General features: G+C 31.7%; 1 protein-coding gene across 6 annotated transcripts in view; it reads left to right on the top strand.

Annotated features, from left to right (window-relative positions):
- The window catches only part of LOC127738039 (serine/threonine-protein phosphatase 6 regulatory ankyrin repeat subunit B-like), an 88,359-nt gene extending 69,560 nt beyond the window's left edge, over positions 1 to 18,799 (top strand). For 5 of the 6 annotated variants that reach the window (XM_052249101.1, XM_052249103.1, XM_052249102.1 and 2 more), the window contains 6 exons: positions 7,347 to 7,423; positions 9,097 to 9,231; positions 9,927 to 10,137; positions 15,311 to 15,405; positions 17,681 to 17,854; positions 18,455 to 18,799. In XM_052249101.1, coding sequence (XP_052105061.1) covers positions 7,347 to 7,423; positions 9,097 to 9,231; positions 9,927 to 10,137; positions 15,311 to 15,405; positions 17,681 to 17,854; positions 18,455 to 18,578 — 816 coding nt within the window. In that variant the 3' untranslated portion in view covers positions 18,579 to 18,799. The remainder of the gene's footprint in view (positions 1 to 7,346; positions 7,424 to 9,096; positions 9,232 to 9,926; positions 10,138 to 15,310; positions 15,406 to 17,680; positions 17,855 to 18,454) is intronic. The other variant, XM_052249104.1, reaches the window with a different exon arrangement.
- The last annotated feature ends 2,280 nt before the right edge of the window (positions 18,800 to 21,079 follow it).

The following is a 21,079-nucleotide window of genomic DNA, read 5'->3' as shown; positions in this document are numbered from 1 at the left end:
TGGTGATATTCAATTTTTTTCTGTTTAATCATTTCATTTAGTTTTTTACATAATTCAAAATATTTAGGTTTTAAACTTTTGTTATTTAAGTTATTCTTGATTGTATTTCCTATATAGCTTATTTGTCTTTTTGTTTCATATACTGTATAATCTGACCATAATTGTTTAATTTTTTTTCTTTTTCTTTTTAGTTGGTTTATATATGCCTTTACATGAATTTTCTGTAATAGTTTGTAAAATTTTTGTAAGTTTTTAAGTTGCACCATCAACTCCTAGTTTATTGCTATCAAAATGTTGCATCTCTAAATCTAAAATTTCCTTTTTAACATTTTCTGTTGATAGAACATCAATTAATTTTGAAAATGACAATTCTGTCCGTTTGTATGATTTAATCAAATGCCATCTCTTTTCATCTAAATATTTCTTCATGCATGTATCTGATATAATAGAACAATTCATATATAAGTTTATTTGAACATGATCTGATAAATATGTAAAGTCATTTGTTTTAAAGTATTTTACCTCAGGAAGGAGACTCTCACTTGCAATGGCATAATCAACTGTACTGAACCCAGTATTACACATATAAGTAAAATATCACAAAAAACGGCCATTGAGTATACGTAGCCTTGAGGACGAACATAATTCAAGTAATTTGTTCCCCAATGTATTCAAAGTGTTATTTTGGTTTACTCTTCTGATTTCAATATCAGTTATATAGCTCTCTGGAAGAAGGTCAATACCATCAAAATTATTTATTTCATCTGAGTCATTTGCTATGTAATCTGCTTTCATTGCAGTTCTAGAATTAAAATCCCCAATTAAAATAATTTGTCCTTCAATAGAAAATTAACTAATTTCATTTTCAAAATTTTATAAGTCACTATCATAATGTGCTGATCAAAAAGGGGGGATATAAACAGCACAAATATATATATCTTGTTTAAATCCAAAGAAATACTTATCAAGCTTTAATCTATTCTGGGATGACGTAGCATCTTTAAGAAAAGAAATCCCCTTGTAAAATTGTTTTTTAATAGTGACTATAATGCATCCACCGTGTATTTTGGCTTTTTTTTGTTTTCTTGCGTATTTTAGAGATATCATTCCAAATGTGATTTAAAAACAGCAAATGACGTCATGCTACTTTCGTTTTTGATTATAGAGAATATATTGTTCTAGTTTTAGAATATTTAAATTATTGAGAACAAAATCTAATATAGAGTTAGAATGTATTTATCATGGTCTAAAAATGCTTATATTTTATGTAGAGAGGATAACCTGGACAAGTATTTGTTACGTACACAAGGTTGATTGACGTTGTTCAGCTGTTTTTTCTGACAACCGTTGTTATAGTCAAATAACCTTATTTGGTTTATAAATACATACGTTTTGGCATAAAACCTGATTACTAAATCGTTTTCTAAAACACATGTGATTAATATTGGTGACTAAAGTTAAATTGTTTTATTTATTTAAATAAACGTCATTTTTACATTGCATTTCAAGACTTGAGAAGTCGTTTAACTTACGTTTTGGAATAATTCTTCCTATTCAATATCTACTGGATGGTTGTAAAACCGATGTTTGAATGAGGCATTTTCATTTTATCCATTGCTCCGAGACAAAGATCTTATAGTTTAATCGTAGCATACATTATTCATGTTGGCCAAAAGCACAAACGTAACGTCGTTCACCATTGTTTACAGCAGTCTCAATGTCGTTACCAATCATTATGACGTCATCAGCAGGTGCGTTGCTACTTAGTATAAATAGAGGACACATTATTGAGTTTCTTCAGTTGTGATTTGACTCCCGAGGTACATAGTACACTCGATAAAAAGATCTCGCAAAACGCTTAAGTCTCAGACTCTCTTTAATTCTATATATGAATAAAGACCCACGCTTTTCCAAGGTATTATTTATTAGTAGTGACTCAGTCAGTATTTTCATATGAAAACAGTCACGAATGACACTCTAGAAATATAATAAATATAAACAATATTTATTTAAAGAAATAAACGACTCAGTAGATTTATAAGTTAAACAAAACCCATATTTATGAGACGCACTTCTCAGGGTCAAAACAATGAGTGTGAAGATGTACTAGTGCTATTCATTAATAAACGATTCAGTCTGGTGATATGCAAACAAACCCGTATTTTACGGTCTCAACAAAGAGCATGAACACATCCAGTAGATAAATAACAAATTACAGTTATCCGTTGTGTATCTATATTTTGTGAACCGGAATACTTGACCAGAGTTATCCCTATTATATTATTTGCTTGCGTAAAATTGTTTAAAAGTATTGTCTATTGAGCTATATTTCTTTGGAAAACTTTGTAAAACGAAAAACTCTTGCCTTGCAAAACAAATCTATCTACAAAGACTTTTTTCGTGCCTGTTAGATGGACGAAACCATATTGGATTTATTCCGGACATATTAAACATTCTAAGTAAATACAATCTGTATGAATTTCTTATAACCTATATCAGTGATGGCAACTTTCCTGATAAGCTGCAATGGAAACGTATTGTTGTAAATGCAGTATCAAAACATGATAATGACTGGCTGATTCGCATTAATTCGGACAATGACTTCAAGAGGTTCAAATATATACATAAATCCGTATCTGCAGCTCATGTGTGGAAATTCCCCTCGAACAGCTCCGAAATTCGCACTGCATTGTTTATCGGAAAACTTATATCTACCGCTCCAAATCACATTTACAAATTTTGTGAAATTTGCGACCGTCCGTTCACTGACGTTTTCGTACATGCATGCTTTGGCTGTACGTGTACATCAAATATGCACAGCACTTGGCTGGACTTAATAATAGAAAACTTTTCTCTCGACCTCTATGTTGAACTAAGTGAATGTGATGATGAATCTTTATTTACAATCTGTCTAGGAAAAAACCCTTCAACTATGATCAGTGATTCCGACTTAGATTCATTCAAGCGACTTTGCTACATCCATGTAACAAAATCTGCATCCGAATACAATCGTCAATTGAACAATATAGTATAATGTTAGCACATGTAATATCGACAGCACGCGATATAAACTATTTTGCTTCTGAACTGTTTATTGTCATTTTCATTTATATGTAAATATTACGTATTGCTCACAACTTTACCATTTATATTTTCTGTTATTAATGTATTAATTTATTGTGCATGATTATATAATTCATGTAATCTCTATTAAGAGGAAATAAAGATATGAATGAATGTTACATAAAATAAATGTTTACTGTTTAAATAAATAGTTCATTTTTATAACGTTTTAAGTTCATTAAACACCTTCATAGAATTCGAAGGATTTGAGAGATACGTCTTGTACTTTGCTTGTGTCTATCATCAGTCAAAAATAGTTGAGAAACTCACTTCAGTTGTAAATTAAGAAAACGTTACAATATGTCGTCTCACAATTTTCAATGTACAACCTATGATAAGTATTTGGTATGACGATAAATTTTCGCTTCTGTACTCGTACTCTGAACAACAAATTTATTAATTTTGTAAAAAAATGTTTTACTTCCGTACTCCTAACAACAAAACTTTACCAGTTTAAATTTACCTGTGTACGTTGTTTTATTTAACACCATTTTGTCCCAGGTTAGAGTTGTCTTTTTTGACACTCTTGCTACATCTTTTTTATTGCTACCTGAAACATCTATGTTATATAGGCACATACGTTTCAATATTGTTTTTATATTGTGTCATAGGTTACACTTATTCGTTCAGTGTATGTTTACGTGTTTTTGTTTAAATGTCTTTTTGATTGAGTTAAGCCATTTAAAGTGTGTCTGTTTATGTTGAAATGTTACACTACTGTCTCAGATTAACTTGGTGATGGTTGGCGCATGTTAAAACGTTTTAATCCCGCTGCATTTGTATGTACCTGTCCTAAGTCAGGAGCCTGTTGTTCAGTGGTTGTCGTTTGTTGGTGTGGTTCATAGATGTTTCTTGTTTCTCGTTTTTTAAATAGATTAGACCGTTGGTTTTCCTGTTTGAATTGTTTTATACTAGTCATTTTGGGGCTTTTTATAGCTTGCTGTTCGATGTGAACCAAGGTTCAGTGTTCAAAGACGTACTTCGACCTATAATTGTTAACTTTTTATACATTGTGACTTGGACGAAGAGTTGTCTCATTGGCACTCATACCACATCTTCATATTTATATTTGATATATATTTTGGAAGAATTAGCGCAAACAGAACTATCTTTAACCATCTATTATAAAATTAAGAAACTGTTTGCATTACTAGAGAGTCTAAAAAGCCTATGGGTATATGTGCATCTTCAACAATTGCCATCTGCAACATTGTAGACTAGATAATATATTACTAAAATGCCCTTTTTTGTATTTATTGTATTTGCTAATAACTTTCTGTGTTTTTGTTTATCTCGATCTGCTATAGTTTTTGCCCAAAACACAAAATTAAAATAAATTTTCCCCTATGTCATATTTAAAGCCATGTCGGTCATGTTGATTAGCATGCGGAGTCATTGGATACTTTTTTAAAACTAGACCCCAATGATAATTGTGACCAAGTTTGGTTAAATTTTTTTCCCAGTATTTTCAGAGGAGAATATTTTTTGTAAAACTTGACGGAATACCACGGATGACGACGAAGGACGACGGACGCCAAGTGATGATAAAAGCTGACTTGGCCATATGGGCAAGGTGAGCCAAAAATGAATAGTAAAATGTAATCTGCCCAGTATCACATGACTGAAACCACCAAGACTTGATGACACCTGATAGAAGCTTATGTCCTTTGGGTTGCACTTTTGTAAATATAGACAATGCATCTCCCATATGAACTCCTTTTACGGCTAAAACTGTGCAACTTTTTGTATGTTTCGTAGAAAATTATATCGTAGAACAGAAAGTTCATATGCACTACTATTTTTTTTCAAAGGTAAAAACATAGGGCTGTGCGGCATATTTTCAACATTTACATGCCTCGAACTTCTAAGAGTTTTGAACTTATACTAAAATTCTGTGCTACCCCTTCCCTTCAGTTTGGGTCTTCCTCAGAATTCAGTTTGGCCGCTATCCATGTGTAGTTATACTGGTAACATTTTCAAGTTATGTCTCTATGAGATGACATAGAGATATCATATCTTAAAACCAGTACGTAAACAAAACAAAATATCTATGAATATTATATATGTACAGTAACTAAAAGAGGCATTGTTTGTGAAACAACTGTATTTACAAAGTGCAACCTATACTAACATGTATTGAAATAAATAAATCTTGAAAAAACACTTTTACTCACAACATTACCTATTTATCAGAATCATAGCCTAAAAAAATCACTACATATACTATAACTTTTCTTTTTCAGTACATTTTATACTTCAACCCTTTTTCAATTTTTTTAAGAAATTGTAATAAGACTTGAATTATAGTCAGCTTTCCCTATGTGCATGATTTTTGACATAAAATGCCTAGAACCTGTGTGAAACTGTTCTGATAACAAATTGAAAGTATTTCAGAATACTATTAATGTAAAGTTAAGTAGTTAATCATTTCAACATTCAATATTATATAAAGTATCCAATTCTGATCTGTCTCCAGTCCTCATCTTACTGCATGCCTCTTTATCTTAAGAAATTCACACTTTCTGCCTCAAATGGTCAGTTTAGAAATATTGTCACAATAATATCATCCCTTACCATATATTTAGCATAATTTTGCTAATATACGAACTAGGAAGTGTTTAAACAAAGCCATATTTGCAAAGGTTTTATGTCTGAAGTTACTAGTTTGAAATATGAATTCATTAAACGTGTTATAGAACTAACTGCTCAAATCTGTTTTTGAATAATTTCACAGCAAGGTTATTGTTTTCTATACAAAGACCTTTAAGATAATAAAATCATAATCTTCACAGGTTAAATTATCTGTTAAATGACCAAGGGGTTAGGGATTTTTCTTTGTTTTAGCCACTGGTGCCTCCCATTTTCTAAATAATTCTGCTGTTTCTGTGAATATGGAATAATTAGTACATGTTAAGGATAGAACACACTATTGTTAGTTTTATTGAGGTATTTTTGCATCCCTAGTTTATATTTTTTTATGTCGCGATCCCAAGAAGGCAAATTCAGGTGTTCTGGCTTACTTATGGGGTTTCGACTTGACAAAAACACCCCAACAACTATATTCATCAAGGATCTATGACTTTCAATGACTGCATGGAATAAAAACAAGCACTTCTTAACAATTCAAATTACAAAGATGTATATATTATGCATTTATTTTGCATGCAAGGCTTTATGTAAAATATACATACTGTAAACTGTGAATTTCATAGTTGAGGCCCATGATTTTCTCAATCTTCCTGGAATATTTATAAAACTTTATATTTGAGTTAATTTCATTCAAATCTCAGAAGATAAACAAGATTTGGTGAAATTCTCCATGGTCTTTTTTTTCACTCACTATAATGGCGGTTTTTTTTACATTTTTTTACAATGTAATTTAATCTTTATCTATAATTATAAAATAAACAGTACTTCAAAAACTGATTTCATTAGTCGTCAATATTTTGATGACTGTTTTGTGATATTCAGATGATCGATTCATACTTTTTTAGCCTCCTCAACTGAAATAACTGTAGTGTAAATACAATAGCTTTTTGGTATACAGTTTATGTTTTACTACAAATCCAAGTTTGCATCCACAAGTAGGCTATTATTCCGAGATTTATGAATTGGGCACATTATGCAGAAAGGCTATTTACGTGTTAAACTAGTTTTTTTATTTAAACTTAGAAACTTTGCACTAAGGCGCTTAACTAGCCGGCAAATACAATTTTGTAGCCTTTGGTTTTGCTTGATTCAGGCTAATCAAAGACTCTTTGACCTGAAAAACCTGCCAACTCCAACACAATCTCATCCGTTTTATCCAGGTTATAGAACTAATGACATATAATGTTCTTACAAATGAAACAAATGAAACAAATGTCCAATTTGAACAATGGAATTTTTTTTTAGAGTAATCTATACAATTTCGTAATTATGCTCTACTATAACCACATAAAAAGGATGTACGAGTTTGATTTTCTACGGATATGTTAAGCAATGTCATGGTTAATCAACATATTAATGGAGACAGAACGCGGGTGTGCAGTTTTGAATATTTAGCCGGGGACATTTTGTACAAAAATAAACAAAAATAAAAAAAACAGCTTAGATTGTTCAGTCAGTCTCCAATCATATGATTTGGTGGATGTATGTAGTGAAACATTGAAATTGACATTAATAAAAAAAAACTAATTAAATTATCTTTTATGTTAACCTAAGTGTTTATTTCATGTTTTAAGCCTTCAACGAGTAGTCAAACAATATTCTTGGTGATGGACGCAGCTTCAAAAGGACAATTGCATAACCTGAAAGACAGGTAAATAAACATTTTTCTTACATCTTTTTTTTCCGATATATGATGTCCTTATTTTTTAGACCTGCTGTTCCTAACATAAATTTTGACCGGAACCTATCACTGACACGTCAATGTTTGACTTATCAAGATACCTCTGACCTAAGATTACCAAGTTCTATTACTAAGTAATTTTGTTTTAATTTAAACCATTTGCTGTCAGCAATTTGAATGTTTGATTACCAGGTGTTCATATGATAAAATTGTCCTGTTAAGCTGGTTTTTACCTATGATATGGTGTATCAAAAAGATAATAAAATTACATTGAATATTGCTTTCGTGTGTCACTTTTTTAGAGACATGTTCCTCTACTCTCTATTTTTAGAGACATGTTCCTCTACAGTCTATTACATGACATTATTATTTTTTATGTCTGTTAAATGTTGGGATTTTTAACAACATAATTATATTTATTCTTCAAATCTTGCTTGTTACAAATGTCACCAAGAGTCCAAGCTTCTTTTGATTTACTCTGTTACACTCCATTGATTATCCAGGGAAATAAACAGCTGATTCAACTTATTAACTTGTAAGAATGTACAATTGTCCTATACAAAGACTAATTATTGCTAAAATTCTTTTTAATTGACAATAACAATGGACATGTTGATTTATATCTATCTGTGTCTACTCTCTTTTTAAATTTATTTTCAAAAATACTATCGACATCAACAATTTTTGTTCTCTGCTCGGATACATAATATGACTTTTAGAAAGAAAAAATAAATATCGTTATAATTTAACTCAAAAAGTAATATTTACTATCTATGGTTTTATATCCAAATATAAGATGTTGTAAATTAATAAAAAATCTATTTTACTTCTTGTAAAGAGGCCATAGATTTTTTGCCAAATCTAGTCAAATATGAACAATATAGAAAATAGTGTGCATAATCTTCTTCTTGTTTACAAAATTTAAACTTATCTGTCTTAGTTATTTTCCGATGAAATAAAAGTTTTTTCGTTTGAACAATATATTGTAATAATTTCCATTTAAACATTTTTAATTTATTTTCAGTCAGATATTCAAAAATAAATTGGTACAAAGAATTTATATTTAGAGCTTCTTGTATTTCTATAATTCTAATCCATTTGTTTATCCCTATTGATGGCTCTAGTTTTATACTTATTAATGAGTTATATAACATGTCATTTGTAAATAATGGAGGTTCGGTATACTGATATTTCCATATAATCATATTTCTCTGAATATTAACTTTTCATAGCGTGCTGGTGACCTAATACGACATCTATGGGGCCAGTAAATTCCATATGGGGATTCGAGCTTCGCTCTTACCCTATATGGAATTTACTGACCCCCGTAGATATCGTCTTAGGTCACTAGCACACTATGTAACTAATAATATATAACCCAATTTCTCTAAGGGACTATTTCAAAGTAGAATGTTAGGTTTAAAATATTGATTGAAACATTTGCGTTTTATTTATTAATTTGGAAGAGCTCATGCTATCGTTTGGGGACTCATTTAACTAAACTGTGACTGCACAAAATGATTACAAAATCAATATACTGAATATCTTCTGTCATCGACATGAAAAATTAATATATCATTTAGTTTTTTTCATTTTGTAAATTTGATTATCATGCAAACAGTCTACATTTTTCCTTCTTTCAGCTTTTCATACTTTCCGATGGATAGTTGCGATTATTTCAAAAATACGCCTTTACATGTTGCTGCCTCAAAAGCCAAGTTAGAAGATGTGAATTATCTTTTAAATGAAAGGAAAGTTTCTCCATTTGTCCGAAATAGGTAAAATACCTTGACTATGATCTTGTTTTGTTTATAACTGAATGTCTCGCCTTTCCTGTACACATACTGTTTCTCTTCCTTCGACTATTATAATAAAATATCTGCCTACTAGGAAATGTCATGTGCATAGCAAATACTTGAATGGTAAAAATGTTCTATAGGTTTTTATTTAATGTCACTTCATACATGTCATACCCAAAGTGCATTGATTTAATAGAGTAGTTGATTCCGATAGCATACAGGATAGTAAAGATAATTTATACTACAATAATAAACCGATACCGTTAATAAAAAGAAAATTCTGGATTCGAGAAAAAGGAATAATCTATCATTATTTATCAAAAAGATGAACAGCTATAAACCAAAAAAGGACAAAAAAATTATGGCCAGAGCCGGGGAAAGAATCTGAGCTTAGCATGAGGGAGATGTAACTATTGTGTTACTTTTCAGTTACAAATTATATCCTTTTGGTCAATCAAATTTCATATCAAACAATATCATATTACATTTGAAGTTATTAACCTCAAATGATTTTATGTTGCAAGATTGTGTGGGGTTAACAAATATTTTATCTTATCAAATCTTGTAAATATTTTTGAAGCGGGTTGAAATATTTAGGAAATTTTAGTTCGTAATTAATTTATGCTGGATTAAGAACAGCCTAATTGTCTCTTGACATTATATTTCATTTCCAGCTTTTGGAAAACACCGATTCAATTAGTGGAAGAAAAAATTCAATATTGGCAGAAGAAGGAATTCGTGGCTGATCAAAATAATGAGAAACTTTTAAAAAATGCATCTATAAATGTTCTTAAAAATGTTAAAACATCAAGAAGACAAGACTTTGAGGAAGTTAAAAATGTACTGAATATTGCTATAAAAGACGCAAAAGAAGAAGATGTTGAAGTAAGTTTTTTTTCTAAGAAACATTTACACCAGGTTGTGTATAGATAATCTATCATAAGACATTAGATAAATAGTATTATATAAAAGAATCCAATATCTCTAGTCATAGCTTCATACATCTTATTGTAGCATGTCCTGCATTTTAATATTTGATTCGTTAAAAAAAATTAAGGATAGCAGGATTTTGTAACGGTGTACACTGTATGTCTTGATGTTGTAATTTGTAAAGGGTGTGTGACATCTCTTTCATAGTTTCCAAATAACAAATTCGATGGGAAATAAAAAGGAAATTTGAACATAAAATAACAATCTCTGAAGTGTCCTAACGCCTTCAGCAAAACAAACACGCCTCTCTACGTCGATTGTTTTGTGTGCTAAATTTTAATATTCAGCGAAATAATAAATACAGCTTTTTAATTATTGAAAAAACAACTGGAAACCTCCTGCCCGACAACATAAAAAAAATGTATAACGGATACAATAAAGGGCACACACTATATCAATGTTATACATGTTTACAAGACTCTTCGCTTGGAAAATGATTTTGAAATCACATTCTCCCTTAAAAGATGCTTAAACTAATAGAGTAAATCAGCATGTCAAATTCTTTCATGAATTAAAAAGAGATGGAAGATACTAAGTGGACATTAAAAATTCATAATATCCTACGGGAAACACCTGATTTGACTGTTGTACAGCCAGAAGCTAGTTATTACTTCAAGAATTCGGATACTTTCAAAAAATTAAACCATGAAGTGTTAACATTTTTGACTGTCTGAAATGGTCAGCTACTAGTAAATCAGCTCCCATTACTTCAAATTGCCAACAGAAAAGGGGAATAAAGAGCACGTGTAAAACATAAAATATGCTAATCATAACTCCAGAATTCACTGGTAATTTAACAGGTAAAACCTATTACACAAAATCATTTGAGCCTCTAGATTGTTCCACGAATAATGTAATATACGGAATAGAGTGTACCTTGTGTGGGCTACTTTATGTTTGTGAAACTCGACAAACATTGCGTAATCAGTCTGATAATAAAAATCCGCTATTCAGGATTCTTTATCACAATTTCATCAACCGGACCATGATCCTTCTTTATCCATGAAAGTACGCATCATGGAGAAAATTTACCACCATACTATAGCCCTATACTTAGTACGCCTTTGGGAACAGATAGAGAGAATTTCTGGATAAGGGAAATAGGTACTGCAATGCCATACGGTTGTAATGATACCATCTAAGGTAACAAGTCGAGCCTGCAGTGATGTAATTGTAATGAATTTATTCAACATTCCAAGCGTAGTCATGGTCAAAAACATTCCTATCGTCCTAACGTAAAAAAGTCTTCAAAATCTAGATCACTCACTTGGAGCGTTGATGGCCTTCTTTCACATCTGCGTCATCCGCTTGGGTTACATTACATTCTTACCATTCTTTTTTCACTTCTTGTAAACTTTTTAAAATGTTAAAGAGTTTATGCACTTGAAAAAGGATGTGTTGATATGTTTTCTCCAATATACAGACTAGTACGAAGATCAAAACCATTGCACGATGAAAATAGGAAATTCCTTCTAAATCAGTATTTGAATAAAAGAATCGATGCTATCAACATCAGCAACGTACTTCAATGATCACAAAGAAGTAACTTCTAAAATTTCGCTTTATTGTCTGTTCCTATTGTCTCCTATAGTTACACCAAACTATAGCACCTAAAACATTTAACGATAAACAAGCATTTCAAGACTTGATTTAGAAGAATACTTCAAAAAACCCTCTAACATGTGACTGTTCCCACTCTCCATATATATACCAGCCCTCTGGCCATGTAATTACTGGTCATCTAAATATAATTCAACATGAACATCTCCGGAAGTTGATATCTCATGGTCCCATTAGGGAGCCACAATACATTAATTTGAATCCTAACTTTAAAATAATAATGCATTCCGTTGAGTGTTACGCCAGAGCATGGGCAAAACGAGAAAAGGTTGAACTAGACACTGTTAGAATTGGTTATAGCAATTAGGTCGTTTATAAAACGAAGAATCCACGAGTTGAAAAACTGTGTAAATGTTCTACCTAAGTCCGTATTCAGAAACAAAGAGGCTCTGAAATTTCTCAAGTTTCTTCACGACAAATATGTTGTTGTTCCTGTGGACAAAGCTTCAACCAATAGTGTTTTTGTATGTAAATCCTATTATTATGAGTATCAAAGAATAAAAATAATTGAACACTCGGGTAATCCCACGTACAAAAATGATGTAAGTTAACCTTTGATAAAAATGAGATCTTGGCAAACCACATGTCCTTCATGGCCTCATTGAATAATCCAATGAACAACAAATCTGAGGATTTACCTTGTTTTTATACACTTCAATTTTTTCTTTTGGGATACAATTCTACATATTTTTCACGAAAATAAACATGCTCACCGAAGAACAAGTGGTCAGTATGTTGGAGGTTTTCGTCATATTTGGTGTGCATGTGGTCAGGGTTTTGATTTTTGCTCTTTTGGCAGATAGTTGAACTTTATCATTTTTGGAGTATTTACTTGCATAAAAGGTGCATAGCGTTTCCGGATAACTCCTACAGTTTGAATGCTAGGAAGTTTTACTTTGCTGGCTGTGTGTACATATATTGAAGGTCTGCATGTGGTCAGGGTATGATTTTTTATTGATATTTGCTCTTTTGGGAGATAGTTGAACTTTGTCATTTTTTGGAGTATTTACTTGCATAAGAGGTGCATAGCGTTTCCGGATAACTCCTCCTACAGTTTTCCGGGTAACTCCTCCTACAGTGAACCATAGACCTATGTATTCCCATGCGCATTATAAAATATCATTTTGCATCTGTGGGGGAATCATTTGTGTCTCCCAGACACAATAATATCTCAAAGAAAGTCCTACGTTGACTTTCTTATAATACAGCTACTTCAGAATGGAGTAAGGGGGCATCACTTTGTCTAGTCTTATTTTCATATGAGTCGGAGTTCCTTCAGACACTTGTAAAAAACATGAATATCAAAGAAGCTAGATTATTTAATTACAGGTATATTGATGATGTATGTTCTTTCCATTAACAATCCAAACTTTTCTGACTTGGTCCCATTAACATATCCTCATCAACTAGAGATTAAAAAAAACACAGTTACAGCTTCCTCTGCATCATTTCTAGACATTTACCTCGAATTTGACAACAGTAGTCATCTCAGTACCAGAATCTATGACAAACGAGACGATTTTAATGTTGAAATTATAAATTTTCCTCACCTTAGCTGCAATATACCAACTTCAGACGCGTATGGAGTGTACATTTCTAAACTCATACGATATTCAAGAGCTTGTAGCTGATACTCAGACTTTGTAAAACGTCATTGGTGTCATAGCAAAAAAATAATGAGCAATGGTTTTGTCAAAGAACGTCTCGTCCTTTTTCTCAAAAAGTTCGTCGGAAAGAACCAAGACCTAATTGATAAATATTCAGTGTCTACTTTACAAATAATACAAGATGGTCTTGAGTTATAGATTCCAGGTACTGAAGTTGTGTGTCGTTTAAGTTTACTTTAGTTTCCCCCGTTATTTGTTTTCTTGCTACAATGTTCCTTTTGGACGTATGACTTTTGACGTTACATGGTAATTATGCATCCCGCCTTCGACAACGGTTCATGCAAATAAACAGATAAATTCAAAAATTAAATTAACAGGTTATGCACATAGCCACTGTTGTGATTTTTTGTTTAATAAATCAAGACAAGGCAGTGGCATACTAATATGTAGGTGTTTTTACACAGGTTTCACAAAATTAAATCGGCATATAGGGTTGTAAATGGCGAGCAGCAAGATGCTTTTGACAGAAGGGTGTCTGTTATTAACTTTCCCTTCAGTTTTCAAGCAAGATCCTTTTCAACCCATGTATGTTAATTGAAAACGTATACCTTTAATAATTTATGAACACAATTTTGTAGAAATTTCATATAGCAAAATTTTCATTGCAACTTTCGATAGGGGATAAACAATGCTTTGTTTTTTCTTTGTCATTTTTCTTCTTGTTTCATTCTATGTCTTCTTGTAGATTGTTGCTAAAAACCTTAGTTTGTAGAGAAGATATTACCTTTCCTTACCAGCACTCATTTAAACTCGTTTAACCATATCAAATACAAAAGTGTGAATATCAGTAATATGACCCTTCAAATATTTCAGTTTAGCACCAATTTTAAAGTATTATTTGCTTTATTATTTATTCAACCAGCTATCTTAGTCTATAACTGTTAAATCACCTTTTGTAGATGGAATTTTCAACTAAAGACAAGTGTTGCAAGTTCTCAAAATCGATCAATTCAAAAGTATAGCTCCTGGTTGCATGTATGCAAGTTCCAAACTTCTATATACTCCAGATAGCAAAGTTAAACCTATTGATTAAAGCATTGTGAATAACACTGCTAAAAATGTGTTGGTCAATGGATCAAAGTACCTTAAGTTTTAACCCATAAACTTAGAAACACATTTTTAAAACTAATCACCGATTTCTTTACTTGCCATGAACAACGTGACAGGTGACACTAGTGGAATAATACCTGTTTACCTTTCCGGAACACCTGAGATCACGGGCGAAACATTTGCGCCAAATTTTGAAAAATGTCGTATTTTATTTGCACCACAGGGTTGTATTTCATTTGCACAAGACATGAACACTGCTTTTGCGCCAATTTGCTTGTAAAATATAACGGAAACGTTTAAATATGAGTTGAATCCTGAATACGATGCTCGTATAAGAAATGTTGTAGAGTATCCCTCCCCCATTGGTTAAGTAAGTTAGTTCATAGTCATTTCTCATACACAACTGAGTTTCACTTACTCTAGCTTAATTCATTCGGAGACATATAGAGAAGGAAATACGTCTGTGTTTTAAGACCTCACATTTAGGATATTTAATGTATTGAAATACGGAGACAAATCGAATAGATGTACCCCAAAAAGTTGCTACGCCAGAATCACAACACATGTGGCCAGCTTTATACTATTTACATGTATTTGGGCGCAAATGAAATGTAATATTCTAGCGTAAATGAAATATGGTTTGTGGTGCAAATGAAATACCAATTGACACAAAAGCAAAGCACTGGAGATCACATCTGGATTTTGTTTGCGATTTTTATTTTTATTTTTAGGAAGACGAAAACTTTAAGAAACACACATCAGAGCAAGAAAGGATATTTATGTTTTTAAATAAAGCATCAAAAGGCGATCTTAAAGCCATTAAAAGGTATTTTAAAATTTACCTTACATCTATCATTTATAGCAAATGAATAAACTAGGCTTTATGTTTTTTTTTTAAATTTTAAACATATTTTATTAATTATCACCTGTTACATCAACCCTAAGTTGCCAAAGGAAGCAACTAAGATGGCCCCGCATTTTTACAGTCTCATTTGTCGGGGAAAATGCAAATGAGTAAAAAAAAACTCCCATTGTAAATAATTAACATCTAACTTTGTAATTATCATCTTTCTATGTAATTATCATCTATCTATATATTTATGCATCACACCATATATAATCATTTGAATAAAGTATTAATTCTATCTGTATGTTTTTTTCTCGCAAGAGCTACCTGTATAATATTAAGCAGTTTTTATTTTATAGCACTTCACTTCGTTCTTTTGTTATGTTAATTTCTATTACATTCAATTTCTGGTCAAGTGATCTTTAAACTAGGTTTCATGAAGTTGGAAATTTGGATTTTCAACTAAAAACAAGTGTTGCAAGTTATATTTTTGAATCCAACTATTTCATAAAGAAGAAATTACTTTTCTGACTCCAACTGAAAAGTATTTCAAAAAATAATATTTGGTCAAGAGAGCGTGGTCCGCTCCCCATATCCATACCCATCCATTACGATTTGACACCCCCATATAACTATGTGGGTACATTTGTATTTATATGGTATAGGTGTTTATAAAGATAATCACTGTGGACAGTTATCTAGGTCGTTCTCGTAAGCAGTCTACATTTGCAATCCAAAAAAAAAAAACATTTGAAAATCTACCAAAATCAACAATATTACGAATTCTCAATAAGTTTTTCAGTAATATCATGGAACCTTATTTTGGTTTGCATTGTCTTAACCTTATAATAAACATAAATTGAAATCTTCATTTAAAAGTATGAATTACAGTGAAACGTTATCAAAATTGTCAGTTACCACAACATTTCCTTTCATAACTTGAAAGTTTTGAGAAAAACAAACAACTAAAACTTTGGAAAATATGGCGAGTTAAGAGAATACATTTCTGAAAAGTGAAGGAAAACGGTAGGTAGGTAGGAAATTTTAAATTTAAATTTTGAATCTACGTACAATAGCAAAGACTTCCTGGTAACTTTATTGATTCTGTGTGATCCTGTTTTCCAAATCACGAAACGGAAATTCTAAAAATAATATAGATTCAATAAAGTTCTGTGAATCTGGACAACCTTGAACGTTATTGCGATAGTATCAATCCCTGGAAAAGAATTATATACATATTCATTAAATACTTACGAGAGAACAACTTAATTGAAAACATTCGAGTCTTTTTAAATGCATTTGCTTAACCACATGTAAAAATTATGCGTCTGCATTGTTTCAAGTTTTCTTTGGAAAAATTATCACCACACAAAAGCATAAAAGCGTATAACTACTTGTTGAGCGAGAAGCAAACTGGTCAAAACAGAAATAAAGGACATATAAATCATTCTTCTATACCAGATATGTACATTTTTAAGCAAGATTTTTTTATTTCAATTGATTTTTAATGAATAGCGAGGAAACTTCTTTTTAATTGTTTCATGAATTACATTATTTTCATTTAGCAACTAACCTGAATGATTGATGTCCTAAGTTGGAAGATAAAATTAAAAGAGTACAATACAAAACAGGTTTAAACGCCAGGAAATACTGTATTGGTTATATTTGCATGATACTTCTATAGACTAGACATTAATTTCCATGATTATGTGCTTTTCAATTCTAAACGCATAAAACGTTTCTACTGCAGTCCTGTTCTTTTGCTAAGTCTTGATATGTCATATTTACGCGAAACAGATTGATGATTAGGAAATGATGTAACAAAACGTACTTCAGCAACCCACATCTTTCCAGTAACATTAATGTGGCAGAAGCTACAAAATTCATGCCCATCGAACTGATTTAAACTATTGAATTTTGATTTATAACGTATTTTAAAGAATAAATAAAACGCATATCAAAATTTCAAAAGTTCCAAAGAAAACAATAAACAATGTATGGGATCATTATAAAGTATCAACATCTCATTCGTATTTGGAAGTATAATTAACCATCGACATGACCTCCAAAAATTATTTTTTCTTCAAAATGGGAAATCAGATTTTTTTTTTTAGAAAAACGCTTCAGGGTTAAATGGTCCCCTTACGCAACCTCGTTATTCACTCCACTTCTAGATAAAAAAAAATAGTTAAGTTGCATTGGATTTCAAACCACAACAGACTATGTAATAAACAGTACGTATATCATTTTATAGCTACTTAAAGACTGATGAAGATCTCCTTCACAACAGTAATTATGACGGTCTCCTTCGCAGCAGTAATTATGACGGGAGAACTGCATTACATCTAGCTGTTGCAGAAGGCCATTATGATTTAGTTGAATTCATCATCGGAAAAATCGAGGACAGGCAAATCAATAAACCGGACAGGTAAGACCGATGTAGTTACATTATCTTGCGTGTCTTCATTTACCTGTATCCCTTTGATAATTAAAAATTCACGTATTACATTTATATTGTTATCAGTTTCTACAGAGCTTTACAAATTCGCAATTCACTTCTTAACTAACTTATTTCCAAAATCAATTTGTTTGATCTAAGCATGGAAGTAATATCAATATGATACTTTCATGACCTAAGAAAGCGTTGATAGAGACCATAGATGGCTGGATGTGTCCAGAAGGTAGTTCGTCAGATGTCTTTCGAATTACTCTTGTTTCCTTTTCTCTTTAGATTTTGTTGTTTTTTATACTGTTCGTCAGACGTGTCATCAAAACAACATTGATATAAGAGATGATAAGGTGCGTCGGGCATAGTCTAACGCGAAATAAACATCCCAGGGGTAGTTAAACTACTGCATAAGAAAAAAAGCCGCTTGATTAAAAGTTTGTCTACAAGTTGCAAAACAAATAATACTGTAAAATTGATTTCCTTATTTATTTATTTCTTACTTATATATTTTTGTTATTAAGATTGTAAAAGTTATTCTTCGTCATATAAATAAAAATCTTTTTTTGTTTATTTCTTCAGATGGGAAATTACACCTCTGCATGAAGCTTTGAAAAATGGTGATGGCGATATGATTGAACTCTTCAAAAATAACATGAAGGAGTTTGAGTTATCGTTATCGAATTGTCATTTCCATTCTCCATAATAATAATAAGTCTGATTATGAATGTTTACACTTGTATAAAATCGAAATGAACATATAATTTGTTGTATAATTTAAATGTAACAAAATGCAAATACAAGTCCTTTGTTAACATTATCATTATTTGTCTGTCTTATAAAGAGACTGTTTGTCTGTGATATAAAGGATATAGAAATGTTTAGATATAGTTTGTGTTATTAAAAAAAAGAATATTCATAAGATAATTCTTGCGTCTTTTCATTCTTCTTGAGAAGCTCGTGTATGAATTCTGCCAAATACCAATAAAGGAACTAGTCGGGAATATGGACCACATTTGGTTCCAATAACAGTTAGCAACACGTCGTCCAAAAGCAAAAAATAGGTTGTCAATACAAGAAATAGGTTGTCAATACAAAAATCAAGCATCTCAGTCTGTTAAACAGAACTGTTTGCTGTATTAGAGTTGTTTTTACAGAGTATAAATTGTCCCTTACTAACACCAGATATATGTTGGTCATTCTTTTTTATGGAACGATCTTGGGCTATTTCTTCCAAACTTTTTTAAGTTAAGAAAGAGGGATACTAGCGCAAACAAAAGATAATTCAAACGTTTTAATACTATTGCTAGAGGATAGAGACAGATTGTATGTACTCTACCTGTGACACGACCTTAATCAATTGATTCGGGCATTACAGAAAAAAGAGCAGGAAACCGATATTTTCAAACAATTTCATGTTTGCAAGGGACAAAGACAGTTCCGCCTAAATCGTTCATCACGATCGAAACATGTATATTTCAATTTGTTACATCTTGCGTTATGATCAGAACCAAATAACTTATTAATATGTTGAAGTGTTATATCGAAAAAAAAGTCCTTTAAGCTTGCTGCTATTCAAAAGAAAAAGCAACATTATGTCAATACCTATTTGTTATGACCTACAACATTTTGCGTTTCATCAGATTTTTTTTCACCAACTGTTGGTATTGATGCAGGTATACACTCTTCTTGTGATGCCAAATTACGTGACCCTGTTCTACCCTCAATGGTATATCATAATAATTATTGTCATATGGGTTAAATTCTTGTATCACTGGATATAAAGTAGTCCCAAGTTTGGGGAGTTACTAGTTCTAAATTTGAGTATCCAATGGGTTCGAAGAACCCAGACAAAATGCATTGACAATCGTCACACCTGTGTGAAACGTGAGCTAAGTGAGTGGGGTAAACCAGACCGTAACAGATTATTTTGGTGGAACTGTTTACTGGACTAAACCATGTCTCCATTTCATCTATGGCATATATAAAGGAAAGACACAACAAACGTATTCCAGTGATGGAATGGTTTTGGCATGGCAAATCGGAATATGTATGGTTAACGCGGAAGATGAAATTAGCTGCTGTGATATATCAAACTGTTGACAATAAGGACGACGAAGGGTTTTTTTCAACGACCTTGACTACCCAGAAAGGTCTTGCACGGTCGGTTATCACACCAGGAACAAAACATATAGTGCACTCGAAAGGGTTATCATGGCAATTCAGAATTAAACAGTCTTTGATGTATTTGACATTTGACCATATACTGGGGCGGGGAACGACACCCTATAAGGAAAAACCTTAGGTGCATTATGAAAGAGAGGAGAAAGATACCAAAGGGATATTCAAACTCATAAGTCGAAAATAAACTGACAACGCCATGGCTAAAACAAAAAAAGACCAATAGACAATCTTCGCAAAGAGTTTGTGCCATGAGTCTTTTAAGAATCCACAAAAATTACTAAAGGTAAAGTGTTTTACCTTTAGTCTTATTTATTGTACAGTTTAAAAGGTTCTTAAAATATTTTTGAACTGTATAGTTATACCTTACTGAATAGTTAATATGAACAATATGGACGAAATTTACCCATCTGTAGAAGGACAAAAGTTCCTGATCTTCTTGTTCACTAATTGTAATATCTGGAAATGATTTCCGAAAGGGGAAGAATGAAAATAACAATCACGATATTTCAATAATCGTCTTTTGTATCAGTAAATCATACGTATTTAGTGAATCTTGATGTGTGTTTTGGAAGTACTTAGTAGTGCAGTGATCGATATAAGAATGTTGGAAGTCATGATTTCGATAGCAGCAGACCAATTCCTTTGAGCCTTATGTAAGCAATTGTGAGCATTCTTTGATATTATTGCGTATAGTAGTTAAGATATCGTATAATGACATGAAATAAAAGACGTCTTGCTATTTTGGTGAATGTATTGAGAAAGCTAAAGGAAGTAAATCAACGATAGTGACGTTACAATTGAGCGGCGCGCTATACTGTACGTCTAGTAAGCGGACTTTACAACATCCTGGGGCCGCGCAAAAGATGAAATTTAAAATATTAAAACTACAATATTATGTGACACTTGAAAAATAACTGAAAAACTCTAAAGTCTCTGAAATGAGTTAATGTCTATGAAAAACTAAATAAAATTGCATTCACAGTCTCTGAATTAAGAATTATTTCCATTTGTCCATTTCTTAAT

This window comes from Mytilus californianus, unplaced genomic scaffold (assembly GCF_021869535.1).
Source record: "Mytilus californianus isolate M0D057914Y unplaced genomic scaffold, xbMytCali1.0.p SCAF_4, whole genome shotgun sequence".
NCBI classification, from domain to species: Eukaryota; Metazoa; Mollusca; class Bivalvia; order Mytilida; family Mytilidae; genus Mytilus; species Mytilus californianus.
Note: the sequence above shows the minus strand (reverse complement) of the source record. Positions and strands in the feature narration are given on the sequence as shown.